The sequence below is a fragment of the Cebus imitator genome, unplaced genomic scaffold (assembly GCF_001604975.1).
Source record: "Cebus imitator isolate Cc_AM_T3 unplaced genomic scaffold, Cebus_imitator-1.0 Scaffold33, whole genome shotgun sequence".
Lineage (NCBI taxonomy): Eukaryota > Metazoa > Chordata > Mammalia > Primates > Cebidae > Cebus > Cebus imitator.
In genome coordinates this window covers 6,862,057-6,888,939 of record NW_016107348.1, presented here as the reverse complement: position 1 = coordinate 6,888,939, position 26,883 = coordinate 6,862,057, and the positions used below count along the sequence as shown (strand labels likewise).

Below are 26,883 nucleotides of genomic sequence, written 5' to 3'. Positions count from 1 at the left end.
CTTGTAAATCTGTTTTAGTTCTCTGTAAATTCTGGATATCAGCCCTTTGTCAGATGGGTAAACTGCAAAAATTTTTTCCCAATCTGTTGGTTGCCGATTCACTTTAATGATTGTTTCTTTTGCTGTGCAGAAGCTGTGGAGTTTGATTAGGTCCCATTTGTCTATTTTGGCTTTTGTTGTCAATGCTTTTGGTGTTTTGGTCATGAAGTCTAGGAATGCAACTTGCATATGAATTGATGGCTGATTGCCCTGTTTCATTCAGAGCATTACTAAGACTTCTTCATGTTTCCAAAATAATCATACTAGGATTCAGTATGTATGTTTGAATATACAACCACTCCTTTTTGTCCAAAGATTTTCATATGAAAATATATGTTATGAATTATTATCCTTTTAATTTCATATTATAAAATGTTATTTTCAATTGTTACAATTTTATTTCAAGGTAGTAAAAGGCAATTAAATTATTTGTTTATAATAATGTATGATAATAGTAGAAACTTTGAAAAGTATAAAATTCCCATAGTCTTGTCACATGGAACAAATTGTGATGTTTTTCCTTCCAGTCAATTTTATGAACACATACTTAAAACTTAAATTAGGATATACAGACTGATCATTGCCAAGGTTTACTAGTTATAAAAACCATGTGGAAGTCCCATTAAAAATATAGATTCTCTTGTTCCCACTCCTATTAGAATTGGCAAGAAAGAAGCCTGAGAATCTGTGTTGAACCAGTGTAAAGATTTTCTTATAATCGCCCAGGTGCGGGCAACCCAGGTTTGGCTCATACTGTCCAGTGCTTTTCAGTTATGACTGTCATGAACATTCCCCTTTGTTACTTGTTTACAGTGAGGCTGTCAACACCTGGAATGATGATTAGTACACAGTAGGCACTCAACAAATATTTGTTAAATGAATAAATGAGCCAAATATTTCTTAACAATTTCAGGGACTATTTAAGTGATTATTAGATAGCTGTGCCATAACTTACATATTTGTTTCCTCCTTTGAGGATATTTATTATTTTTCTATTGTAAATAACACTGGATACAACTTCCTAAGCATTCATCTTTGGCTATTATTTCTGTGGTTTTTATAGGACAGGCTCCCAGAATGAGATAACTGAAAAGATATGAACATTTGAAAAGCTATTGGATACATACTGCCTTCCAGAAATGTGGAACCAGTTTATCCCCCTGCCCGCAGTGTGTAAGGGTGTTCATTTCTCCATACCTCTGTAATACTGGGCAGTCATCACCCTTGTTCTAGTCAGAAAATGATGATAACTCATTGATTTAATTTACGTTTCTCTGCTTATTAATGAGGGTAAACAGTTTCTTCACATTTGTCATTATTTACTCTTTTGTGAATTTCCTTTATGCCTTTTTCTACTGAGGTTTATTTGCCCCTTTCTGATTTTAAAGCACCTTTGTATGTATTAAGGTTAATCATTGTTGTCAATAACATGTAAGTATTTTTTCTTGGTGGATATTTTACTTTCTCATTTGACTTTTTTCCTCCCCATGAAGAAATTTTAACAATTTAGTTAAATTTATATTTTCCTTTATAAATTTTTGATACTTTCTGATTTGTTTGTAAAATATATACTTTTTAGTTTTTTAAAGAAATTTATTTTAAAGATGTAAAATATTTTAAAGAGATTTACTTATATTTGTGTTTTCTTGACCAGTAGCCTCCAAAAGCCAGACTGCAGACCACATATATTAGAATCATCTAGAGTCTGTGTTAAAAATACAAACTCCCAGGCCCCCTACCATGGACTTGTGAAACCAAAAATCTTTGTGTCCAGAAATCTGAACTTTCAACAAGCTCTCCAGAAGCTTCTAATTTTACTGTAACCATACTTAGCTCTCGTCTAGACTCAACACAGTTTGCTAGTTGAGCTACCAGGAATGCAAGCTTGCCCCCTAATGGTTGCTCAGAAACAAATTGTAAGTACACAGTTCTTACAATTTACATGAACTATATCAATAACCATGACACACACATATTGGATGTAATTCACGGAGTCACAGTGTCTAAGGACAGTAAGGGGTCTTAAAGGTCATACAGTGTGTTTCTTTATATTATGGGACTTGGATCCCCCAACAAACACACTAAAAGATGCCACAAAGACCTTTAAGCAGTTTTAGGCTTGGAAAAAGTTAAAGTGTACATGACGTTTCAGAAATCATTTTAAATCTAGTTCCAGATGGTAGAAATTCACTTATTTGTGCCCAGTTATCTTTTTTTAATTAGATGAGTATTGAAAAAAGTAGAAACAGAAATTAGATTTGAAAAGCAGGCATAATTGAGGAAAGAAAATGTAACTCTTCTTTCTGTTGGCTCATTTCTTTTGTTCAAGTGGCATGACAGGCATGGCAATAGCAAAATAAGGTCGTGGTGGCAATGGTGTGTCACTGGCTATAAGGCTTCATGAATCTGTGATTACCTCAAAAACTCCGTGCTCGTACTTTCAGATTACTATGATCTCAAATTTTATGAAGCAGTTTGATACAAGCTGAAGAAGAAGATGGTCATAGGTATGACTGATGGGAACAAGAGTAAACACTGAAAACAAATTTTTAGTATATCTGCTAAACGTGATAAAATAGTGATGTTTAAAATTTACTTGGCTCTATTTTAGGAAAGCTGGCACACAGGAAAACATATTCACCCGGTCGATGTAAATCCTTTTAAGTGAACTCATGGGAGCCTAAAGTTTAAAGTCACATAAACACTAAATACCTAACATGACTACATGCAAAAATCATCCCAGCATTAAAATGCCACAGAATATGGAATGTTAATTGCTGTGGTGGCTCTTACGACTGAAAAGGAAATCTCAGACACATCAAAGAACCACACAGCAGAGAACGACTGCTTAGATCAAGAGTTGCAGAACCATGCTCAGAAAATGAAAAGCAGTTCAAAAATTATAGCTTCCAGGAACAAGAAATGACAGTTGGAATACTGATTATTGCGGCATGGTTTTAAAAAGCTGCTTTTAAAATAATATAAAAATTCTTTTTGACTAGATTAAGACATACCTTTGCATTATGTTTCAGGAATTTAATAAATTTCTTGACAATTATAAAATTCAAAACAACAAATGGACTTTATTATTTGAAGTAAAAGCATTTGGACACGTGTTTTTAACCCTTTCTGCATATATAGAATAGAACAGCAACCCCAATGTGTAGTATATAAGAAGTATAATAGTAAAATAAATGTACTGGAACTCCAAATGGGTTGGCTTTTCCAGAGGGTTTTACTGAACAACACACATGAAAATCCTGATACCATCATGTTAGATGTAGGCCTCAATGGCCTTATTTTGAATTTCATTTTACCCTTTAGAATGACTAGATGGCATAAAAATATGGATTTTCCTTGAATCAAATTACCTTTGGATATTGAAGCATGAATTTTAAAACCCAGTGTCTCTTCTAACTGGTTATAGTCAGATTCCACAGAGGATGCATGAAGTGTTTCAACCAAGAAGGGCATTGTTCCCCGTCCCTGATCATAGAATACGGTGTGGTTCCATGTGTATGGGATGCTGATGCCATCAATGGTGAACAGCCGGGTTGAGTAGGCGTATAACTGCCCAGGACCTGTTTGAATGTAGTCCTCTGTGTAATCCTAAGGAGAACAATGTGGATTCGAGGATCAGTATGGCTCCTGCTATTTTTTTTTGTCCCCTTAGGGGGACTATGAAATGCAGAATGAGGGGGAAAAAGGATTAGGGGCAGCAAATCCATACTTCTTATAATAACTGTGCAGTAGTGTTCAGGAAATAACAAAGTTTGAACTCTTTAATTATAATATAGTTTCATAATTTTGCTGTCATAAATTTCAGTTTAATAAGAGACTCAAAGTTGTAGGTCATGAACAAAGATGGGAAAGAGCGATTGCTATCCTTTAATTTCTGAAATATTTTAGGGATGATACACAAAAACGTTTATGTAAGAATTACTACCTTCTTTGTCTAAAGAAAATTAAATATCTTACATCAAGTATTTGATCTTGGTCTTGATAAGGAGGGTGGTAAAACCACTAAGAGAGTTTGTAAAAACTTGTCTCTGAAGACTTTTAAACAAAAATCAGATAGTTATTATAACCTCAGTAGTTTGGACATTTCCCCAACAAAGTGAACAAGTTATCCGTGCTCATTCTATGGACCTTTGACTCATGCTCATCATTACTCTAACAAGCAGCAAAGACAAGTTATCCTGGCATTTTACCTTTACAGTGACTTCAGCAGGTGTCTGAAGCTGTAGGACATAGCCACTCACAACAACATCTAGCAGCAAAGCACCATCGGAATCCAAGCCCCGGGCAATATGAGTCATCCGCAAGATTTCTCCTGTTATTATAATGCATTCATTTTGACAGCAAAAAAAATATGGTTTGTGTAAGCACAGAGCAGATTTACCTTACGCACTAGTTTAGCTATGTTACTGGAGTTCAACCTTGAGTAAGTATAGATGATGAGAACTGAATTAGCACTTAGCATCCCGATTAAAGAGTTACGTTTGCTGGATTAAGTTTTTTTTTTAAACATTTCTTTTTATGCAGCAAAAATGTAGCATAAGGTACATGAATTTTATCCTTTAAACTCACAGGTAATGACAAAGCAGACTTATAAAAATGAATTATCTGTGACTGGCGAGAACCACTAGTCTGGCCACAGTGCTTTGTTCTTTCTGATGCTTCAAAAAGTAGCAAAGGACATCTTAGTAAGTGGATGAAAAGATCCACTTGTCTTCTCCACTGATTAAATGCGGGTTAAAGATAAGCCCTTCTTCCTTAAAGGTCACTGCTGTTGAGGCTGACCAACTGTGAAGAGGCTTGAAATGGAGCTCTCTAAACATCTGTATGCACATGGAAAACGTCATGAATAGCTAACTCATACTCCTTAAGACTAGGGATAGGGGAAAGCCTTTAGGTGTGCTTGTTTTTGTGTCTATCTTTTTCATAAAGGATTGCTATAAAGCATCCTAATTGAATCTTGGTTTAAAGACAAAGGTCTTTAGTAATAGTAACTCATTTTCCTTCTTTAACTCATAATCCACATTCACATTGGCCTCTAGGTCACTGCCAATATAAACGTGGATTATCTAAGGACACTATTCTGTCTTGGTTTTAGAGTGAGGGTCTATCAAGTTCTTTATAGGATTTAAAGAAAAAATATTTTTTAAAAGAGAACCAAAGAGGAGAGGAGAAAAACTTTTAGGGTATAAAAATTACTGCTTGAGAACACATGGCCTCTTATGATCTTATGCTAGTACAAGTTTACAGGAAAATATGAAATTGCTTTTTATCACTTATGATAAGGTTGCATCCAAAAGTTTCAGATTATTCTCTGTGGGAACATGTATTTCTCTTAACCACCAATGGTTAAGAAATTTTGGCAATCACTTTTTAACAACAGAATATTAAATTCAGCTAACACTAACCAGTTGCAAATTCCACTTGAGTTTCTCTTTTGAAGACTGCATTGGTGAGGGTAAAGCCATTAACTGCTTCTCCTATTTCCTTTGCTGTTGTCCAATAAATGGGATTTAGAATAGAAACTATCTTTCTCATTGCTGAACCTAAAGAAAAAAAGGATAAATGAGGTGATAGCAAAAATTTTACTGTCTATTTTATTGTCTTCATAGCACATTATTCACAAGGGTGAATTCTAAATAATGTTGAATACCAGAAACAAATACCAGTACTTCATGTATCTTTAAAAGCTTAGCATTGGAATAGAGCTAAGGATTATTATACTTATGACTCAGTAGTAGCATTCTCTAGGACCTTAAGTGGAAGTAACAAGATGAAGAGTAATATATGTTTTTTAAAAGAGGCTTATGAACAACTTCTATAAGCAAAGACTCACCAAGACTGCGAGGTACATTGGTAATTTTGGCATGTATTATTCTAGTATCAGAGTTAGGGCTATCAGTTATTGTGGCATTAAGGAAAGCAATTCCAAATTCAACATCGTTAATATTTCCAATAACACTTCCTCTGGCTCGCTGGGGCCCACCTATTGGGGGAAGAAAAAACATTCCTGGATAAGGATGCAATTTCATCAACATTACATGGGACCAAAGAAGGCCAGTATTCAGAGATGCTACAAATCTTCTCTCAAACATCAAAAAGGTCATATGACATCTGAATTTAATAGTGAAATAAATAAGCTTTTAAAACATTCTACTTTCACGTAACACCCATCATCCCCCATAAATCTAGGATCCTTCCAATCTGTGCACATCACAGTGTTATTAATATTTCATAAGCCAAAGAATACAATCAGTGTCCAGTCCCCACACTAAAAATAAAGAATGTGTGTGTTGGTGGTGATGAAATGATATTTACAACGAGAGTTTATTGAGCATGTCATGCATGACATTAAACATAATATGAGTTAACTCCTTTAATCCTATCAACAGTTCTATAAGGTAGCTTTACATAGCCATAGTTTGCAGACTAGAAAAATAAGTTTGGAGGAATTAAGCAACTTTCCCATCATTACATAGCTAGAAAGTGGTGGAATGAGAATCTGAATGCAGATCTGCTTGGCATCAAACCCTATGTTCTTTTATTTATTGCCTCCTTCATGAGAACATCCAGGAAAAGGAGAGGCTTCAACAACAAAACAGCCTCTAGGTCACTGCCAGTGTAAACGTGGATTATCTAAGGACATTGTTCGGTCTTGGTTTTAGAGTGTGGGTTTATGAAGTTCCTCATAGTACAACTATATTGAAAGACGCTTAACTTGAGAGATACTATGCTTTTGCCAGTGCTATAAAATTCATACCAAGGTAATCTGGCTGCAAAACTATTACACATTTTTTTTAAAGTGTCTCAACATTAATTTAATGCCTTCTTTCCATTATTCAACAAAATGGTTGGTGACTAGCACAGAATAGGTGGTTAATGAATGTTTTTCAAAATGAATTTCATGCTTTGACAAGAGAGGGCAACATACTGGGAAGAAGCTGATAGTGAGATTCATAAATATTCATTATTTAATGTCTTTTAATTAAATACATTTAAAAGCGATCACTAGGTATTTCAGATACTGTTATCATGCGCAGGCATATTTAGTTTTATCATACTTTGCTTTGTTGCTCTTTGAAGACACCGCGGTTCTTACAAATTGAAGGTTTGTGGCAACCCTGTGATGAGAAAGTCTACTGGTACCATTTTTGCAACAGCCCGTGCTTACTTTGTGTTTCTGTGTCACATTTTGGTAATTCTTGCAATATTTCAAACTTTCTCATTATTATTATATCTTTTATGTTGTTCTGTGATCAGTGATCTTTGATGTTACCATTGTAATTGTTTCGGGGTTTCATGAACTGTACCCGTATGAGATGGTGAACTGAACCAGTGTTTTGTGTGTTCTGACTGCTCCGTCAGCACCAGTTATTCCCCTGACTTTCTTCCTCTCCTCGAGCCACCCTATTTCCTAAGACACAATATTAAAACTAGGCCAAGTATGAACCCTATAGTGGTCTCTAAGTGTTCAAGTGAAAGGAAGAGTCTCATGTTTCTCACTTTAAATCAAAAGCTGCAAATTGTTAAGCTTAGTGAGGCAGGCATGTAGAAAATTGATGTAGGCCAAAAGCTAGGCTTCTTGCCCCAAAGAGTTGGCCAAGTTATGAATGCAAAGGAAGAAGTCTTGAAGATAATTGAAAGTGCTACTCCAGTGAACACACAAATGATTAGAAAGTGAAACAACCTTGTTTTTAATATGGAGAAAGTCTGAGTGGTTTGAATAAAAGTCGAACCAGCCACAATGTTCCCTTAAGCCAAAGCCCAATCCAGAGTAAGGCCCTAACTCTCTTTAATTCCACGAAGTTTGAGGGAGATAAGGAAGCTGCAGGAGACAAGAGGCTTAAGGACTGAAGCCATTTAAATAACACAAAAGTGCAAGGTAGAACAGCACATGCTGATGTAGAAACTGGAGCGAATTATCCATAGCCAGCTAAGTTATTGATAAAGGGGGCTACACTAAACAACATATTTTCAATGTAGACAAAACAGTCTTCTCTTGGAAGAAGATGCCAGCTAGAGAGGTGAAATCAGTGCCTGGCTTCAAAGCTCCAAAGAACAAGCGGGCTGTCTTGTGCAGGGCTTACAAAGTTGGTGACGATAAGTTGAGGTCAATGCTCATTGCAGAAGTCCTAGGGCCCAGAAGAATCATGCTAAATCACTCTGCTTCTGTGCTATAAATGAAACAGCAAAGCCTGGGTGACAGCACATCTGTTTATAGCATTATTTACTGAATATTTAAAGCCCATTTTTGAGACCTAATGCTCAGGGAAAAACAAGATTCCTTTCAAAATATTACTGCCCATTGACAATGTGACTGTTCACTGCAGAGGTCTAATGGAGATGTACAAGGACATAAATGTTGCTTTCATGCCTGATACAGCATCCATTCTGCAGCCATGGATCAAGGAGTAGTTTTAACTTTAAAGACTTACTATTTAAGAAATACATTTTATAGGTCAGGTGCTCGTGGCTCATGCCTATCATCCCAGCTCTTTGGGAGGCCGAGGCCAGTGGACCACTTGAGGACAGGAGTTCAAGACCAGCCTGGCCAACATGATGAAACCTTGTCTCTACTAAAAAAAATACAAAAAATTAGCTGGGCATGGTGGTGGACACTTGTAATCACAGCTACTCGGGAGGCCAAGGCAGGAGAATTGCTTGAACCCAGGAGCCAGAGGTTGCAGTGAGCTGAGATCACACTCCAGCCTGGGTGACAAAGAGACTGTGTCTCAAACAAACAAACATAAAACCCAGAAAGAAATATTTTCTAAGGCTATAGCTACCATAATGATTCCTTTGATGGATCTGGGCAAAGTAAACAGAAAACCTTCTGGAAAGGATCATCATTCTAGATCCCATTAAGAACATCTGTGGAAGGAGGTCAAAAGACCAACATTAACAGATTGGAAGTTGATTCCACCCATCATAGATGACTTTGAGGGTTCAGTTGAGGAATTAACTCCAGAAGTGGTTAAAAGAGCAAGAGAATTAGAAGTATATCCTAAAGATAGGATTGAATTGCTACAATCTTATGATAAAACTTGAATGGAAAAGGAGTTGCTTCTTACAGATGAATGAAGAAAATTGCTTCTTGATATGGAAACTACTCCTGGTGAAGACGCTGTGAACACTGTTAAAATGACAGCAAAGGATTTAAAATACTGTATAAACTTAGTTGATAAAGCAGTGGCAGGATTTGAGAGGACTGACTGAAAGTTTTACTGTGGGTAAAGTGCTGTTAAACAGGATGGCCCGCTACAGAGAAATCATTCATGAAAGGAAGAATCAGTTGATGTAGCAAATAACATTCTTCTCATATTTTAAGAAATTGCCACAGCCACCCTAACCCTCAGCATCTGTCACCCTGATCAATCAGCAGCCATCAACACCAAGGCAAGACCCTCTGACAGCAAAAAGATTATGACTTGCTGAAGGCTCAGATAATTAGTATTTTTTTTTTTTTAGCAATAAAGCATTTTAAAATTAAGACATGTGAACTGTTTTTTAGAAACAATGCTATTGCATACTTAATAGTACTACAGAATAGTGTAAACATAACTCTTATATGCACTGGGAAACTAAAACATTCATGTGACTTATGTGACTTGCACTACTGCAATATTCACTTCCTTGTGGCAGCCTGGAACTGAATCTGCAATATCTCTGAGGTATGCCTGCATTACATATTGGAGAGAAATACAATTGTATTAAGTCTCGGAAATATCAGTAAGTATACGCTTTACCATTTTAATTTAGACTACTTTTATTACTAATACTGGGAGAAAACATTTTTTCATGTTGATGCAAACTTCATGGCCTGTATTCGTTTGCCATGAATTGAAGAAAAAAATGGTCAGAAAAAAGACACGAAGCCTGCCTTCATAGAGCTTATGTCTGAATTGTGGGGTGAGGGGAAACAATCTAAATCCCACAAATAAATATAAGGTTGGAATGCACTAATGTGCATGGTATCTACTTTAGAAACATTTGAGAAGAAAGTTTAACTATGCTGGGGAGGGCAGAAGGGCTTTCTCGGTAGGAGGAGTAAGTGTCAGTCTTTTGGGGTAGTGGCTTCTCACATCTGAGAGGGCAAAAGCAGCAGAGAGCATAGAGTACAGTAACCATACTGCAAGATGATGCAGGAAAGCAGCCAGCCAGTCAGGACCAGGTAGGCCATTCTGGTTCTTATCCTTAGTCTTAGACAGGGACAAAGGGGAGTATGAGGGCCACTAATTCACTTAGCTCTCGGGGTCTCTGATGACATTTTGACCCTGGTTCTCTGTCTCACAGAGGGACTTGAGTCCCAGTGCTCAACAGACTCCTACTTCTGAATACCTGGGTAGGATCCCTGAAATTCTCTGCCAGACTCTGCAACCCAAACTGTCAGCCCATTTGTACTTCCTGATGCCACAGGGGCCCTGCTACCACCAGGGGCTGAGCTACAAAAATGCATCAACTGAAGCTAACACCATGCCTCAGTTAGAACCTCAAAGTCCTTGTTAGTTAGTCGATATGTTGAACAGCTGCTGAGGGCAGTAGACCCATCAACTTCCTTTAGCTTGTCTAGGGCCCACACATTTTTAAATGTAAATCTCTCTCACTTTTGCTTTTTCAGGAACATTTTATTTCTAAGGAACCTTCAAAGCTTTGGAAAGTCTAATTGATATCTTGACCCTTCAACAATATAAAACTGTTATTGTTGGTCATCTTACAACCTTTAGAAGCCTGCCTGCTGAGAGAAGGTATTTAGTATTAGCTGCAATTTCTTGGAATCCCAGCAAAAAAGTATTTCTAAGGCCCGTCTTCTGTTTATACAGAGGTATAGACTTCTCAATTTTTACATCACTTGCTAGATGTGATGCATGACTCAGGCTGCACCTGATACTTGAACTTCCCCATTCTTCTTCCTCGGACTGAACTGATCCTTACTTTACTTCCCACACTCATGTCCTTCATATGCCCATCCTCAGAGGAACAGCTTCCAGTCATGGCATTCTTTAGATCATTAGGTACTGCCCAACCTTACCTTCAGTCTGGAGTCTCAGCCCATTGTGCCCCACTCTGCCTCACCCTTTTTCCTGTCAAGGCTTGGGCTATATCCTTTTACCAGGAAGCCTGAAAGGGAGAAAGCTTCGGCTAGAACCCAGCCTTGGGTTGATACAGAGCTGTACCAATTAGGAGCAAGAAAGTACACTGTTTTTTTCCGAATTCCTCCTCTCAGGGTTGGCATTGTTCTGTAATTTGTGGCACCTTTCTCTAATTTGCACAAAGGCTCTAAATGTGTTACCAAGGTTCCAGTTTAGTTGCTTACCTGGACATGCTTGTACATTGCATCTGGTCACCTGAGTAGCGTCTCCGGGACAGGGACGGCCACCTTTAGCTGGCACGGGATGATCACATAGCCGCTTCCGAGTCTTTTCTCCTCCTCCACAGGAGGCAGAGCACTGGCTCCAACGATGCCAGCTTCCCCAGCTTCCATCCACTGTGAACAAGAATGGAATGGTCACAGTTAACAGACTGGCTTCAAAATCTACACTCAGGGTGCCCCTACCTACACAACTCTCATTTTAAGGGCTGAAGCAATGGGGCTGCCACGATGAGCACTAAGTGAAATGCTTTACTCATTCTATTGCCAGAAATCAAGAGGCTCACCAGGACACATGTCAGTGTTGCACCTCTGGAGCTGGGAGTCTGGTCCCCCACAAGCTCTTCCCCCGTTGGAGGGACGAGGGTTGTCACACGTACGGTATCGCCGCATCTGCCCTCCATTACACATCCGGCTGCACGTTCCCCAGCCGCTCCAAGGACTCCAGTTACCATGGGCTACAAGACAGAATCATCTGAGATGAAAACAGAGCCCTCAGAATGAGCAGTGCTCAAAATGACATTCATCCAAAAAGTATGAAAAAGTCTCTGCTCAGCACCTGAAACAAAACATACAAGCCTATAAACAGGCAACTTCCAAAGGAAGACAGTTTAGCTCCGGTTTTGACCAGAAACTGTATACATTCCAGTGTTTGTGTGATTCCATTTAACATACATTTATTGAGTCTTAAAAAATTCCAGGAGCTGGAGGTATAAATGAGACAGGGACTCTGCTGTTGATGAGCCAAGACTGTAAAATTCAGGATACACTGTCACTCAAAGTTCCAAATATCAAGTTGCTGCAAGGGTCTAAAAATCCAGCTTGATGACTGAATTAAGGCAGAGAGCTGCCTACTTGCCTTCATCAAAGAATCATAAGCATCATGAAGAGTTAGCATGCAAAGGTGCTCTCATTCTTACATTCTGCAGCTAGTCCTACATAGAGCAAGTGAAATAGGATACAGCTCCTGCCCCTATGAATCGAAGACATCTATGGTATTATACAGACATGACAGCAACCTTACAACATTCTGACATCCTAAACCAAAGGTCAAAGAACCAAGTAACAGAATATTACAACTTTAAGTAATTAAAATAATAATGAAACGTTATGAAAGTATAATGTTGACTCACTGTTTCCAACACTCACTTGGACAAGGGTCACTATTGCAAAAATCACTCTGGACATCACTTCCTTCGCATTTCCTTCCTCCATACTGGGGCACAGGGTTGGAGCATTCCCTCGTTCTCTGTCTGGCACCTCCTCCACAGGACACAGAACAGGCACTCCAACTGGCCCAAGTCGCCCACTTGCCATCAACTGGAACAAGGGAAAAATGTACATGCTTTCTTACTACCTAGAAACCATTGCTTGACATCTGGGCATTGTTAGTTTCAGAGATGTTCTTGTGGGCACAGTTAGAATGGGGCAGATTCTTATTGCCATGCTACCTAAGTAGATGTTAATTTAGTAAAGGTATAAACAGTGTATTTTTCTTACTTGGACAATGTCTTTCATTGCAAACTTGCATCTGTGTTTCTGCTCCGTCACAGTAGGACCCACCAAACTGTGGTGGTGGGTTATCACAAAGTCTTGCTCTTGTCTGAGCACCTTTCCCACAACTTTTGCTGCACGTTCCCCAAGGCTGCCAAGCACTCCATGCTCCATGAACTACAAACACCCCAAAGACAAAGTTTCAAGTCACAGAACCGTGCTTGTTTAAGAACCAAAATTATATAAATAAATTAACTCAGTAATGAGCTAATCAGCCCATAATCTAAGAGAACTGAAACTGAACCAAAGGAAACATAACAAACAACATTCTTTCTCCTTCTGGTTAGATTTTCAAAGGAATTTGTGTCTATAGGGAAATTCAGAAGGCTTACCCGATGCCAATATAAATGCTTAAAATCACCCAAAGGAACTATTTTATTACAATTAAATTTACTCAAACTACTATATATAAACACAGTCTGAGTGTTTAAGCCCTAGCTAAGTATTTGTCTGTGTTCTTTGCTCTGGGGAAAGTGGAAGGAACTGGGAGTTTGGGAACAAGGCTGTATAACAGATTGAGATGTGGTTATGGACAACACAAATATTTCCATAAAGATAATTTGGACCCTAGACAGCGAGACCACATCCTAAGCCTGATTCAGCTTGATGCCTACATATGTACTTGGATCTTTCAACAACGTGATGATTTGCACAGCTGTAATTCTTTAAAAAAGTTTCTCCATTACAAATGTTCATGAATTAAAAGCTCTGAATAACATGCTAACCTGCTTCCTAAACAACATAAAAAGCTGACCAGGAGTTTCCAAGGAGTGATATTAAGGCCTTCCTTTTGGTAACTAACACATTACGCCATTGGACACAAGAGTAAAACAACCTTACGTTTTACCAGGTACATGGGCTGAGACTCAACATTATGGCTTTCCTTACGTACAGGTGAACACCAGGTCATTTTTTGTTTTCAGGGAACTTTCTAGATAAGGAGCTCATAAAGTACATCTTCTGGTCACCTGGTGTAACCAAAATATGAGAAAAAATAAGAGCCTCAAAGGCTGAGTGTAAATATTCCCCAGAACAAGTTGAAAACCATGTAATGAAACTATCATTTGTCTGCTTTAATTAGAGAAATACTTTAAAATGCATGTTACGGTTTCTTATAATTAATGGATTTCTGTTTGACTAATTATCCTTGTGATTTGTAGACAAAAACATGGTCACACAAATCTATTTTAGCCAACAAGAATTTGCACTAAAAAGTGGCTAAACCTCAGAGGAAAGAAGAAAGCCTTGAAATATATGGCAGATATTCAAAACTACTTCTGTATTATATTCAGGCTATGGATGCTCATTTTCCTCAAATATAGACTATATGATTTCAAAAACTCTGAAGTTCCAATTATTTCAATGTATTTTATTTTCAAGGCTGTTGGCTAACAAAAGCCCCAACCTCTTACCATATAATGCCATTTAATATAGATGCATTTGTAATTGGAGGATTAACAATTGGGTAACATTTGTTCATTTAATGTCTGTGTCATTTCTATTACATATAAACACAGGTTTTCAGCTAAAGACCATTTTATTTTTATTTTTTAACCAATATGGAAAATCTTAACTAGAACTGGACTTCAAGACATATAATGTTGGGGAGTTCAAGTGTTTCTTTTATAAAAATGGAATGATAGCAAGAAAAAAGGAAGAATGGTAATATAAACTGGAGAAGGCATAAAACATCATGCTATCTAGCCAGAAAAAAACAAGAACTAAAAACAGAACTGCAATCCCACTATGGGTATAAGCCCAAAGCAATATAAATTGTTCTACCATAAAGACACATGCATGTTTGTGTTCATTAAGTACTATCTGCAATAGCAAAGACAGAAGCAACCAAAACACCCAACAGTTGTACACTGGATACAGAAAATGTGGTACATATACACCATGGAATACTATGCAGCCATGAAAAAGAATGGCATCCTTTGCAGAAACAGGCATGGAACTGAAGGTCATTATCCTTCACAAACTAACTCAGGAACAGAAAACCCAATACCACATGTTCTCACTTACAAGTAGGAGCTAAATAATGACAACACATGGAAAGAGGAGAACAACAAACACTGGGACCTACTTGAGGTGGGAGGGTGGAAGGAAGAAGAGATTTAGGAAAAAAAAAAAAACAAACTGTTGGATACTATGCTAAGTATGCAGGTGACAAATAATCTGTACATCAAACCCCTGAGTCATGAGTATATAACAAACCTGAACATGTACCCCGACACTAAAATGAAAGTTAAAATATTTTTTTAAAAACTACAGAGGGATTAGTAGGGAAGAAAAGTGCAAAATATTATAATTGAATTTGTTGTTACACTACTTTGCAGTTTTAATTACAGAAGGGTAGAGGAGCACAATGCTAGGGGCGGAGTTTCCAGGCAGACATGCTGGGCCTGAAAAACTATTCTGCCCTTACAGGCCATGCCGTCCTGACAAGTGACTTGGCTTCTGTGTGCCTAGTTTCATCATCTGCAACATGCAAATAAAAGATAATTTATTAGAGTTGAGGTGGGCAATAATGAGTTCATAGAAGAACGGTACTTGGAACAGCGCAGGACACATAGTAAATCCTATGTACGTGTAAGCTAAGAGCTTTGCTCAAAGTTCTCAACAGTTTCCAGACAGACACTTGAAAAAGTGCTCATTCTTTTAACTTGTAAGTATATATGTATTTTAATGACAATGATTCTCAAATGTCAGGATAGGCCCTCCCTGAATATATAAATCTTAAAAAAGATTCGCAGTTTAAAAACACTCTTCTAACTGGGGTGGGGAAGCTACAAAATAAGTTTGAAGTAACTGTTTGTGCCAGAAAGTGAGGAAGTACTCAGAGAATCATGACGACATCTCAAGAGAACACTGAAACCAGCCTGGACATGCCTGCCTCCACTAACCTATTCTAGGATAATGTGAACATCACTATAAATAATGACAGTGTATGATAAACTGGGGGTCCTCAATCCCATGGGCCATGGATCGCTTGGCGGGTGAGCAAAGCTTCATCTGTATTTACAGCTACTCCCCATCACTCACATTACCACAAAAGCTCCCCCTCCTGTCAGATCAGCAGTAGCAGTAGGTTCTCATAGGAGCACGAATCCTATTGTGAACCGTGCATGTGAGGGATCTAGGTTATGTTCTCCTTATGAGAATCTAATGCCTGATGATCTGTCACTGTCCCCCATCAACCCCAGAAAGGACCTTCTAGTTGTAGGAGAAAAAGCTCAGGATTTCCAGTGATTCTACCTTATGTTGTGTGATTATTTCATTATATATAAAAATGCACAATAAACATAATGTGCTTTAATTATCCTGAAACCATCCCCCCACCCCTCAGTCTGTGGAAAAATTGTCTTCCACAAAACCAGGCCCTGGTGCCAAAAAGGTTGGGTTCTACTGTGATAAACCACCGAATGATACCAGAGCATCATACCATTGGATAATACCTGAATTCTTATTGATATAAAAAGTAAAGAAATGAGAAAGTTCTTTACAGTAGAAGTCAATAACAGATATGGAAGATAATGATGAGTTAGAAACAGGTATTTTGCAAAAATCATACTAATAACTGATTGAAGCAGAAATCAGAAATGGATGATAAACTAGTGTGAAAGGTTGGCAAGATGTTTATATAGTCTCCAAGTTTCCCTACAAAATACTTACTAATAATACAAGCAAAACTGGGAACTGTACAATGACACATCCCACCTTTAACAAGAGAAGAAAGTTAACAGCGCCAGTATGGGACAAACTGACATATGTTCCTTCTGAATGATGCACTGAGAAGGACACAAAATCATTTCTGTGGTGTTCCTGCCAAAATGCAAAACCTGCGTGTAATCATGAGGAAATGTTAGACAAATCCAAGTGAAATTGTCTTCTGTAAAATGGTTGGCCTGTACATTCAAAAACATTAAAGTCATGACAGAAGACTGAGAAAATGTTCCAACTAAATGAGACTGAAGAGACGCAACAAATAAGTGCGAGTGTGATCCTGGATCGGTTCTTGGAATGGGGGGAAAAGAGTTATGAAGGATATTACTGGGACAACTGACAACATCTGAATATGGGCTATGGATTAGATCATAAGATTCGATAATGAAATCAGATAATAGTGGTATCAATATCAGATTTCCCAATTTTGATCACTGTACTATGTGCATGAAAAAGAACGTCCTTGTTTCAGGAAATACATAAAATTTCACTTGATAGTGTTAAATAGAAATTATCTATACTGTTCTTGCAACTCTTTTAGAAGTTCAACATTGTTAAAAATAAATTGTACTGAAAGCAAGTATCTTCTGCCCCTTAGATTTTCACATACCTTCTGGATGAGAAAGGCTGTCTTAGGCTGGCTACCCATTTTGCAGTGGTGAGCTGAGAAATGTTTAGCCACCAACTCTCTAGGGGGTGGGGAGGAAAACTGACTTGTAGCATCTGCTGATTGTTGTGGTATAGATATTCCTACAGCAGCTGCTGTTTACCTACCAAGATGGCATCACAAACTCATACATGCTCTTGCTGGGAAGAAATACATGCTCTCATTGAAGTGCTCCAGGACACCACCATTATGCTCAAACAATAGCTAAATTCAATTGGTTGAGGGGCTGGGGGAAATAACTAGAGAAAGCCTAAAAAAAACCAAGCCAATAGAATAGCAAGTAGTTACTCAACATGAAGAGAAAAAACTGGCTTTTAGGATATTTACAAATATCATTTAGTTATTATATAGTTATTATAGATGACGAATTACACAAAAATTGTTCTGATCAAGCATTTTCTGCTCTTTTACGTTTAGAACATACTGTTACTACAACCAGCTTTTAAATTCTTAAAGACTAAAATAAATGGTTTCTTGTTTAAGATGTCAGAACAGTACTTTGTTTCTGTAATGTAATCAAAGTTCTGAATTGCAAATCCAGATACCTACAATTTAAATAAGCTTAGTAATTAGATCAATCTGGGTTCAAATCTTTGATTCACTTTTTATTAGCTGTCTATCCTTAGTGAATTACTGAATATCATTTTCTTCTTTTTTCTTTTACTTTAGGGTCTGGGGTACATGTGCAGGTCATGCAGGGTTGTTGCATAGGTGCATACATAATACTGAATGTTATTTTCTATATCTTTCCTCATCTGCACAATAGGATGCAACACCCAATGTACTGAATACCTGTCCCTTTTTGGTTTGTCTGTATTTCTTTTTCTGACCATTCCAGCTAAGATAGGTCTCCAAGTTGTACCCCATCATTTCAACTCTCTGAGTTTTTTGGGTGTGTTGATCAACACTGGAAAGATACTGTTTATCATTGTAACTCTAGCAACTAGAATAATGCCTTGATGACAGAGTGAGCGCTCAATAAATATTTGTTGGGTGAATGAATGAATAAATAAACGAACAGCTCCTCTACTTTGCATAATTTCTTTCTCTGCCCCTCATTACAGTAGGTAGGCAGCTCACCCAAGCTGGTTATTAAAATACCCTTCTCCTGGACTCATTTGAGTTCAGGGGTGAGCATATGATCCAAGCAAATGCAAACAGGGTTCTTTCCGAGGGACTGGTATGAATTCTGAGAGACAAGGGAACTCTTTTTCTCTGAGGCCTTACTTAGATTATAATGCCCCTGTGAGCCAGTGGCTGCCAGCAGTCATTTTTTTCCACCACATGGAAAGAGTATAATAGAGAATAAAGACAAAGGGAGGAAAGCAGAGATGAGAGATGGAAAACATGCTAGGAAAAACATTGTCCAAATTCTTGGATGCAATAATACCTGAAGAGTTTTCTACTTAGGCTTGTTTGATTTGTCACTTTAATCTGAAAGAGTACTAAAATACAAAGTCAGTAACAATATGCAATATTAACAATATAAAGCATCTAGCATGGTTCCTATTGTATGATAAGTATTTAGTGAATTACAGCGATTAGTACTTACCCCTCACCAGATGTGTGTTTCTGGGCAAGTCTTTAACCTCTCTAGGGTTCATTTTTCTCACTTGGAAATGGATGGCTGGATTAGACGTTACTTTATGACCTTATAAATACTTATGGTTTCTTTACATGATTGAAAAATACACTCTAGTTTGGAGACTTTCTTCATGTTCAATTAAATCAAGTATTTTGCTTAATGTCTATGAATACCTTTACAAGTTTACCCATGAAAAAGAACTAAGTATATAGTGAATGAACATATTCTCAAGGGTAGAACCCATAACATCTTCTTAGAATGAAGAAGAAAAGGTGAATATAATTATTTCATAGGAGTTAAAATAGAAAAGTTTTTCTTATCCTAGTGTTATCAGTGTGTTCTCACCTGGGCAAGGCCTAATGTTGCACATAATGATTTCCACAGCATTCCCTTCACACGGCCACCCACCGTGCTGAGCTGACGGATTACTGCAAGTCCTGGTCCTGGTCTGGTTGCCGCGTCCACAGCTCCTTGTGCATTCTTCCCAAGGACTCCATTCCGACCAGCTACCATCCACTATACAAAAGTGAACCATTATACCATCGGGTGTGTTTTAAGTTAGAATACTGACACTGGGGCAACTCATAGGTGGAAAACAGAAATGAAGGTCTGCTAAACCCATGCCTATCAGTTAAATAAAGAGGTGTACCTGGACACGGCTTATTTTGACAGTTTCGCACTTCCAAATCTGAACCTGGGCAGGGCTTCCCACCATTGGCAGGAGGGGGCTGGTTGCACAGACGACTCCTCTTTTGGATGCCTTTTCCACAGGTGACACTGCAGGCTTTCCATGCAGACCACTGTGAAAATCCACCATGAACTGCAAATAAAACGTGGTACTTTGTCTTAGCTTTGGCAAATACAAACTTGTAAAGATTTCACTTAAGATATACACTGGTTACAGAGCTAAATATAGAGTTGTGGAGAAATAGCTTATTGGAAGCTCTCCTTTAAGGTAAAATTAGGATCCAAGAGTGAGAGAAGAACCCCAGTTAACTAGAGTTTCTTCTCAGATCTAGTCCTCACTCACTTGCACATGGCTGCTGGAAGACTTCGAGACCAGTAAGATTACAAACTGTTTACCTTTTGGAAGTAAGTAATTGTTTAAAGCAAAACATACACATTGATTTCTGAGAATAGATTTGACTGAGCTGTGAATCAAAAATTTAGTTTGGGATTCTAAATTAAAACCTTGGCATTTTAAAGCTCTAATCTGTATTGCTTTAGGCCCTTCAATTTGTAAATTTTGATGATTTTGTCCTCTCCCCATCATCTAAAAGTATCTTAAGGAACAGGAGACTTGGACTAACGTGTTTAATAATTTCCATGATTTGAGCCACCCCAGGTGCTGTCTCCTATGGATGTTCCTCTGATCACACTCACCCTGGACTATGACTGGCACTCTGACAAGGACAGAACCCATTAAGTTTCGAGCAACACATTCAAATTCAGAGGTGTCTTCTTTCTGAGCATCAGCAATATATAAGGAGTTGTTGGACAACACATTAACCCGCTCATCCCCGGAAATAGAGTGCCCTTGACGGGACCATGTAATGGTTGGCTGAGGCTCTCCAGTTGCCTGACAATTCAGTAGGACTTTGCCACCGGCATTAATAACAGTTTCCACTGGCTCAAGAGTGATAATAGGAGGACCTATGGAAAAAAGCACAGAGTGTCTCAGTTTTTGTGGAGTTATAACCCTTTTTATCATGTATTATGTGGTAACATAATTTTGAAAAACTGATTTGTTTAAAAAAACACTTGCTGCCTAAGACTGTAGATTGTAATTGCCATTGATACAATTTTCATAATTCTTTAGTAAATGTCAAAAATTTAAAATTCCTGAGCAGATTAGCCTACAGCATGGGTTCTACAGTCATGCTTCCTGGATTCAAATTCTATGTCTGCTTCTTACCACCTTTCTGAGCCCCCGTGCCGTTAACAATGCTGCCTACTTCAGAGGATTCCTGTCAGACTCCACGAGAGGATGTGAGAACAACTTTTGAACAGGGTAAGCACACAGTAGTCTTAGTTACTATTGTTATTCTTGTCTGTGTTTTATGTGGTGAATATTCACTTTTGATCATTTTTGAGGTAAAGAGTCATTAACTCATTTTTTGTTTTTTTTTTGAGCCGGAGTCTCACTCTGTCACCCAGGCTGGAGTGTCGTGGTGGGATCTCGGTTCACTGCAACCTCTGCCTCCCGGGTTCAAGAGATTCTCCTGCCTCAGACTCCCAAGAAGCTGGGATTACAAGCACCCACCACCACGCCCAGCTAATTAACTCATTCTTTTATCACTGGTCATCATTCATATATTCAATAACCATGTATTGAAAGCCTGCTATTTGCCAGGCATTGTGCTAGGTGCTGAGAATATATAGAGAGAAGACATTATTTTTAGTCTCAAGGAGCTCATAGTCCACTGATAAGATAGATTTGTGCTACAGCATATCTACAGAATTAACGTGTACTAATATGGGAGCATAAACAACAGTAACAATAGATCAAACAAAAGCATGCCATTGGAAATTAAGAGGAAAAGGAAGACATATCCAAGAGTTATTAAGAAAGTAGAAATGATAGAACTTTGTTACGGATTGGCATGGGTTAAAGGGAAGAACTGATGACTACAGGGTTTTGATTTGGACAATATGCTGTAATTGGGCAATAGCAAGAATGCAATAGCACACAACAGGAAGAATGGATTTGTGGATAAAGAGTAGGGAATGATAACTTGCATCCATTCAGGACTATTGAGCTTGAGGTATCTGTAAGATATTCATATAGAGATGTCTAGATGACAGGAGGATATTCATAGCTAGAGCTAAGAATAGAGATGAGCAAGAACTATAGATATGCAAGCCTTTCACAGTAAGATTGCTTCAGAAGAGAGTCTAAAATGAGAAGAGGGTCAAAGGCAGAAACAACTGTGACAGCATTATTTAAGAGATGGACAGAAGACAAGCCCATAAATGATACTCAGAACCGATCACTGAGGTAGGAAGCGAGTCAGGAGAAAATGGTATTCTGGTAACCAGAAAGGAAGGAGGGAGATGTTAACAGGGTTGATAGTAAATGACAGTGGCTCAAGCAGAGTCCTTGGAAAGACCGTAAAAGGAACTGCATGCAGCTGCTGGCAGATTCTTATGTCTATATTGATCCATAGTGCCAAGAAAAGACGACAGAATATGACAGACTTCATTGGGGAGAAGACACTTGAACTGGATTTTCAAAAACAGGTAACGTTATTTGAACAGAGAGGAGAGGGGAGAACACTTGGAGAGAAAGACACAACATAGAGATGGATTTAGCTTTTTATTTTTTAAAGACAATGAACAGAATAGAAAGAATGGTTCACCCTGAAGAGTAGCAGCATACAGGGTTTTAAACACTGGTTTAAATCTTAAAATAAGAAACCAAAGGGGGCAGCATATACATTCTTGAGAAAGAGCATGATAGGTAAGAATGGTGTCTCAGTGAGATTGAACTGAAAGGTGGAATGATTTGTTCAATGAGAGGTAATAAATAGCAGATAATTCAAGGTGGCGGTTGCATATTTTAGACCGAGAAGTATATCTAGTATAAATAGAATACAAGTAAGACAAAAATACAACGAAAATCTGTTTCATTGTGATATTAACATGTTAGTTTTTTCTGCAAAGGTATCAGTGACATGTCTTTTGAAAAAGTAATTCCTTCACGTGAGGTTTGACTCTCTCAGCAAGTGTCATATAAAGCATTATTCTGACTTATGCTCATCACCCTACACAATGCCTTCTAACTGATGTTCATATTAACTTCACTCTAGAAACTTTCAGGGGCGGTGCTTTTATTTCTCTCCTAGTTTCCTGATTACATAAACTGTTGCTGCATGAATACCTCAGGTTTATCCCTCAACACTAAGTGACAACATGACTAAATACACTTGTCTGCTCATATCAAAATGGCCAAGGTATCAAATAAACTCAGAGCCTTGATTTAGATACCATATCAAACATTCCCAATTGCATACAAAGCTATAAATTAATACAATAATAAAATTCCACATGTGGATCGATTAATTTCTTCACATAATTATTAAATATAAACACTTTAAAAATATCGCTTCTGATACTTTAATCCTAATTTGAACCAATTATGTTTTTGATTATTTAATATGCCTCACTTATTAAAATGAATTTATTGTCAGTATGTGCAGATGAGCTGTTCGAGTATAGCTTTTCTTAAACTGGGTCAGTGGATTGTGTAGCATCCTACCTACATTCACTCAATATTTATTGGGAAAATATGGCATATTCTCCTTTTGTTGAGCCATAATTCGCATTAGCTTATTAACATTTCTGCAGTAAAGAAATTTGGTAGCCTAAGGAGGAGGGCTGAGCACATAGTAAGTGTTCTTTATATACTTAATAAATACATGAACTCTGTTTAATTCATTTTTATCTCAGATTTATTTGAACATAGAACCCTATGTTTTCCTAATGACATCCCATTTTATCATTTGATAGACATGTTCTTTAGTGAAACATTGTCTTAGATACTTATTAAATGTCTATAATCTATTTGCGTCTTAGAGAATTATATAGTTTGGCAAACAGCTAAGAGCTAATCTAATTAGTTTTGACTAATCTGTAGATCATCTCTTAATAGTGAAGGAAGAAAATGTAAATTCATTCTGTTAAATACTGAGTCAAGTCACAAAATGACTTGACTTGCTTAAATTCTCAAACCAATGACATTGTCTTTGGGTCAGCCCCTAAATGCTTCTATAAACTCTCCAGTTGTCCATTGGAGTATTTCATGTTTTTCCAATTATGAATACTGTGTTTTCCAGTAATTCTCACTGAAGGGCTTCCTGATGAGCCTGAGGTTCTCACCCAGAACGTTTAGTTATTTCACGAAAGATTACAGCCATCAACCTGGAGCACTTTTGAGTTCCTTTACATTAGTCTTTATTTTTAATAAATATTTTAAAGTGCCATAAATGTCAATCTTTGTAAGCATGTTGGAATAACTGTGGTGAACTTTAAGAAGGGGCGCTCCATTGAATGTGTTGTAATAAAAAAGCTCTGCCACTGATCAATTGCAGTCTTATACTGAATATGTTAGATAAAATAGAAAAAATATCTGTGCAAGGGTTGTCAGTTTAATGTTTGATGACAAGTGCTCCATCAGCAGCAGAAAGCTAAATTAGCCATGCTTTGAGAGCTACCACGAATGAACTTGCTATAGATTTAAAATGAACACTCTTTATTAGGTAATATTTCTTAAATCAAGTGTTTAGTACGTTTAATGAAGCAGCTTACTTTGCAGGGTCAGGCTCATGCTGCGCTCCACCACCCCAGCTTCATTGGCAGCTACACATGTATAGTCACCGGCATCTTCATTCTATGGAAATAAGCAGCATTTTCACAGAAATATGAGCCTACAGAGCAGGCTAATCACTTTTTTCACGATGATGCTTATTTGAAATTTCATTTTTGAGAAGGAATTTTAATAGAAATAGGAAAATCTACATATGTCTAACCTCTTAAATAGATTTGGAGGAGGAGCAGGGGGAATGAAGAAAAGAAATTCCAAGCATAAACTTTTTCAAAATAGCCTATCATTGATCTCCAGGAATACTAACTGGTAAGAAACCAAAGCAAAAATTACATTATTTTATGATCATCTATCTGAAATTATCTTATTGAAGAAAAATACTAATGGTATTTTACAGATATCTTAAAAAGCATTAAGCAGGACAAATTAACAAATTGAGTCTTTTCTAATGGGGATTATTAAAAGTACATTCAGTTAGACCTCTGTCTAGAGAGTTTGAAATTCAGGAGAGAAAGTGAAAAACTAATTTACCTATAATAATAAATCACAGGATGTGGGTCACATTATGTGTGTCTCTGTGTGTGTATAAATTTATACAGGATTTCAACTAAATAAATTTAGCTTTGGTAACTAGAGTCATAGATTTCTCTGAAGGTCTTGTGAATAGAAGAATTCAGGTCTCCTTAAGAAAAACAAAGCCAATAAAGGGGAATTGATTTGCAGATATTAAAGGAGATTGGGAGAATGAGAAAGGAATGTTGGCTTAGATGTTTAATTGGAGATTTCAACGTATTATCCAAACAGAAGTTCCTAGTGAACAGCTAGAAATGGAACTCGGAAGAGTTTCAGGGTTGGAGATACTAGATTTTTAGGAATCTTAAATTACATGGTGAAAAAAATTAGTATTAGTAATTGATATTAGAAGTACCAAGGACTTCAGAAATAGTAATTAATAGAGGAAAAGGGGAAAAGTGGTAAGAAGAAGGCTGAGCCACATTGTGTTCTGGCAGACAAAAGTAGAAATAATTTCATAATCAAAGGACCAATCAACAAGTGATGTCTAACGTTGAAGTAAAATCAAGGAGACTAAATGACTGTGAATAGTCCACTGGTTTTGGTATTAGATACTATATTTTAATTATTATCTCAATTAATTAAACAATAATAGCACATAAGAGGTCTCACCAAATATGATTTAACAAATTCACCATGTGTATTCTAGTTGAGACATTTTTCGATAAAATATTTCACTTTGGGGTAACCTGACCCCCAAATTAGAATAATAACCCAAAGCACCACTCATTTTCTGAATTACTGAACTTTGGAAAAGCCTAATATAGTTATCAGCTTCCTGTGAAATCTACTCTATAATTTATATGTTACTCTGTTTGTAATTCTTCAATTTCCTTGTCCTAAAACAGGTCTGAGGAGGTTATCTCCAAATGTTAATTAATAAGTCAATGATAAGGAATGAGGCAGCCAAATTATCTCACTGCTTGCACTTACTTGAAAAGGCTAAAAGTATCTATTTCAATCCTTGTTTCAGTTTTTGAAAAGGAGTTCTTTGATTCAGATTTTATGATTTAAATAGGAATGTAAGAGAAATTTTTCTTATCTATGACACTTATAGAGGGGCATTGGCTGGGGGAGTTTAAAGGTGCATCAGTCATTCCAGTGTGACTTACTATAGTGCCATAGATGGCCAGGGAGCCATTGCCAAGTTGCCGGATTCTGTGACTAATTTCAATATCCACTCCCTTTCTGTTCCACTGGATTGTTGGGGTGGGGTCTCCTTTCACCTCACAATTCAGGATTGCATTCCCACCAAGTGGTTCAATCCAGTTAGAAGGATAATCACCTTTGAAGACTGGAGGTTCTGGAAAATAATGTAAGATAGATACAAAGGAAAAGTAAGTGCTGATAATTTCTTTGTGATTTTTGACCTACTAAAAATAATTTACTAAAGAGGAGAAGAAAGCCACTTTAAAACCTCATGAATTTTCCAGAATCAACTCTTCATGCTAAATTGCCAGATAATTTTGTCAATTTCATTATTCTAAGGGGATGATTCCACTTTGTGTGAAATGATCTCTTTACTTGCTTCTTACCTACTTTTGAGTCGAATGCTCATAATTTTTTTTCTCATGAATTTGCATATCTGTGAAATAGGACTGAGTGGATTAAAAACTGAAGTTATATTGTATTACCATATAATAGAAAACCAAAACTTTAGCCATTCATTATGAATGCACTATAAATTAAAAATGGAGCGCTTTTACCTACCTTTCACATAAACAAACCCAATTGCCTTCACAAAGCCAACGCTGTTCTCTGCGGTGCACACATAAGTACCTGAATCCTCTTTTGACACTCTTTCAATAACAAGTTCACTGTGTCCATTCACACTGTCAAAGTGGGCTGAGGAAAACAAGAAACAACCCAAACGCCTCTCAGTAACCTAGGAAAAATTTCACGACAGCTCAGTATTTTGCACATTAGATTTATGAGTAGGTCAGCAACTGAACCAAAAAGGTGACATTGGAGAAGAGAGCCTTTCCCACAGATTTCTTCCCCTGAGCCATTTACTACATCTATAGACACTT

At 37.4% G+C, this 26,883-nt stretch overlaps 1 protein-coding gene and 1 long non-coding RNA gene across 4 annotated transcripts in view; one reads left to right on the top strand and one right to left on the bottom strand.

Moving 5' to 3' along the window:
* HMCN1 (hemicentin 1) overlaps positions 1-26,883 on the bottom strand; it is a 455,928-nt gene that overhangs the window by 28,338 nt on the left and 400,707 nt on the right. For 2 of the 3 annotated variants that reach the window (XM_017524525.2, XM_017524527.2), the window contains exons 84-97: positions 26,564-26,698; positions 25,966-26,156; positions 24,265-24,346; positions 20,341-20,610; positions 19,607-19,777; positions 19,303-19,473; positions 12,926-13,096; positions 12,575-12,745; positions 11,713-11,883; positions 11,372-11,542; positions 5,894-6,043; positions 5,466-5,603; positions 4,251-4,372; positions 3,411-3,648 (exon numbers count right to left, since the gene is read on the bottom strand). In XM_017524525.2, the coding sequence (XP_017380014.1) occupies positions 3,411-3,648; positions 4,251-4,372; positions 5,466-5,603; positions 5,894-6,043; positions 11,372-11,542; positions 11,713-11,883; positions 12,575-12,745; positions 12,926-13,096; positions 19,303-19,473; positions 19,607-19,777; positions 20,341-20,610; positions 24,265-24,346; positions 25,966-26,156; positions 26,564-26,698 (2,352 nt within the window). Of the gene's footprint in view, positions 1-3,410; positions 3,649-4,250; positions 4,373-5,465; positions 5,604-5,893; positions 6,044-11,371; positions 11,543-11,712; positions 11,884-12,558; positions 12,746-12,925; positions 13,097-19,302; positions 19,474-19,606; positions 19,778-20,340; positions 20,611-24,264; positions 24,347-25,965; positions 26,157-26,563; positions 26,699-26,883 lie in introns of those variants that run through there. The other variant, XM_017524530.2, reaches the window with a different exon arrangement.
* The window catches only part of LOC108301276, a 29,405-nt gene continuing 16,216 nt past the window's right edge, over positions 13,695-26,883 (top strand). The window contains exons 1-2 of the long non-coding RNA XR_005199442.1: positions 13,695-13,884; positions 19,342-19,503. This is a non-coding gene — a long non-coding RNA (uncharacterized LOC108301276). The remainder of the gene's footprint in view (positions 13,885-19,341; positions 19,504-26,883) is intronic.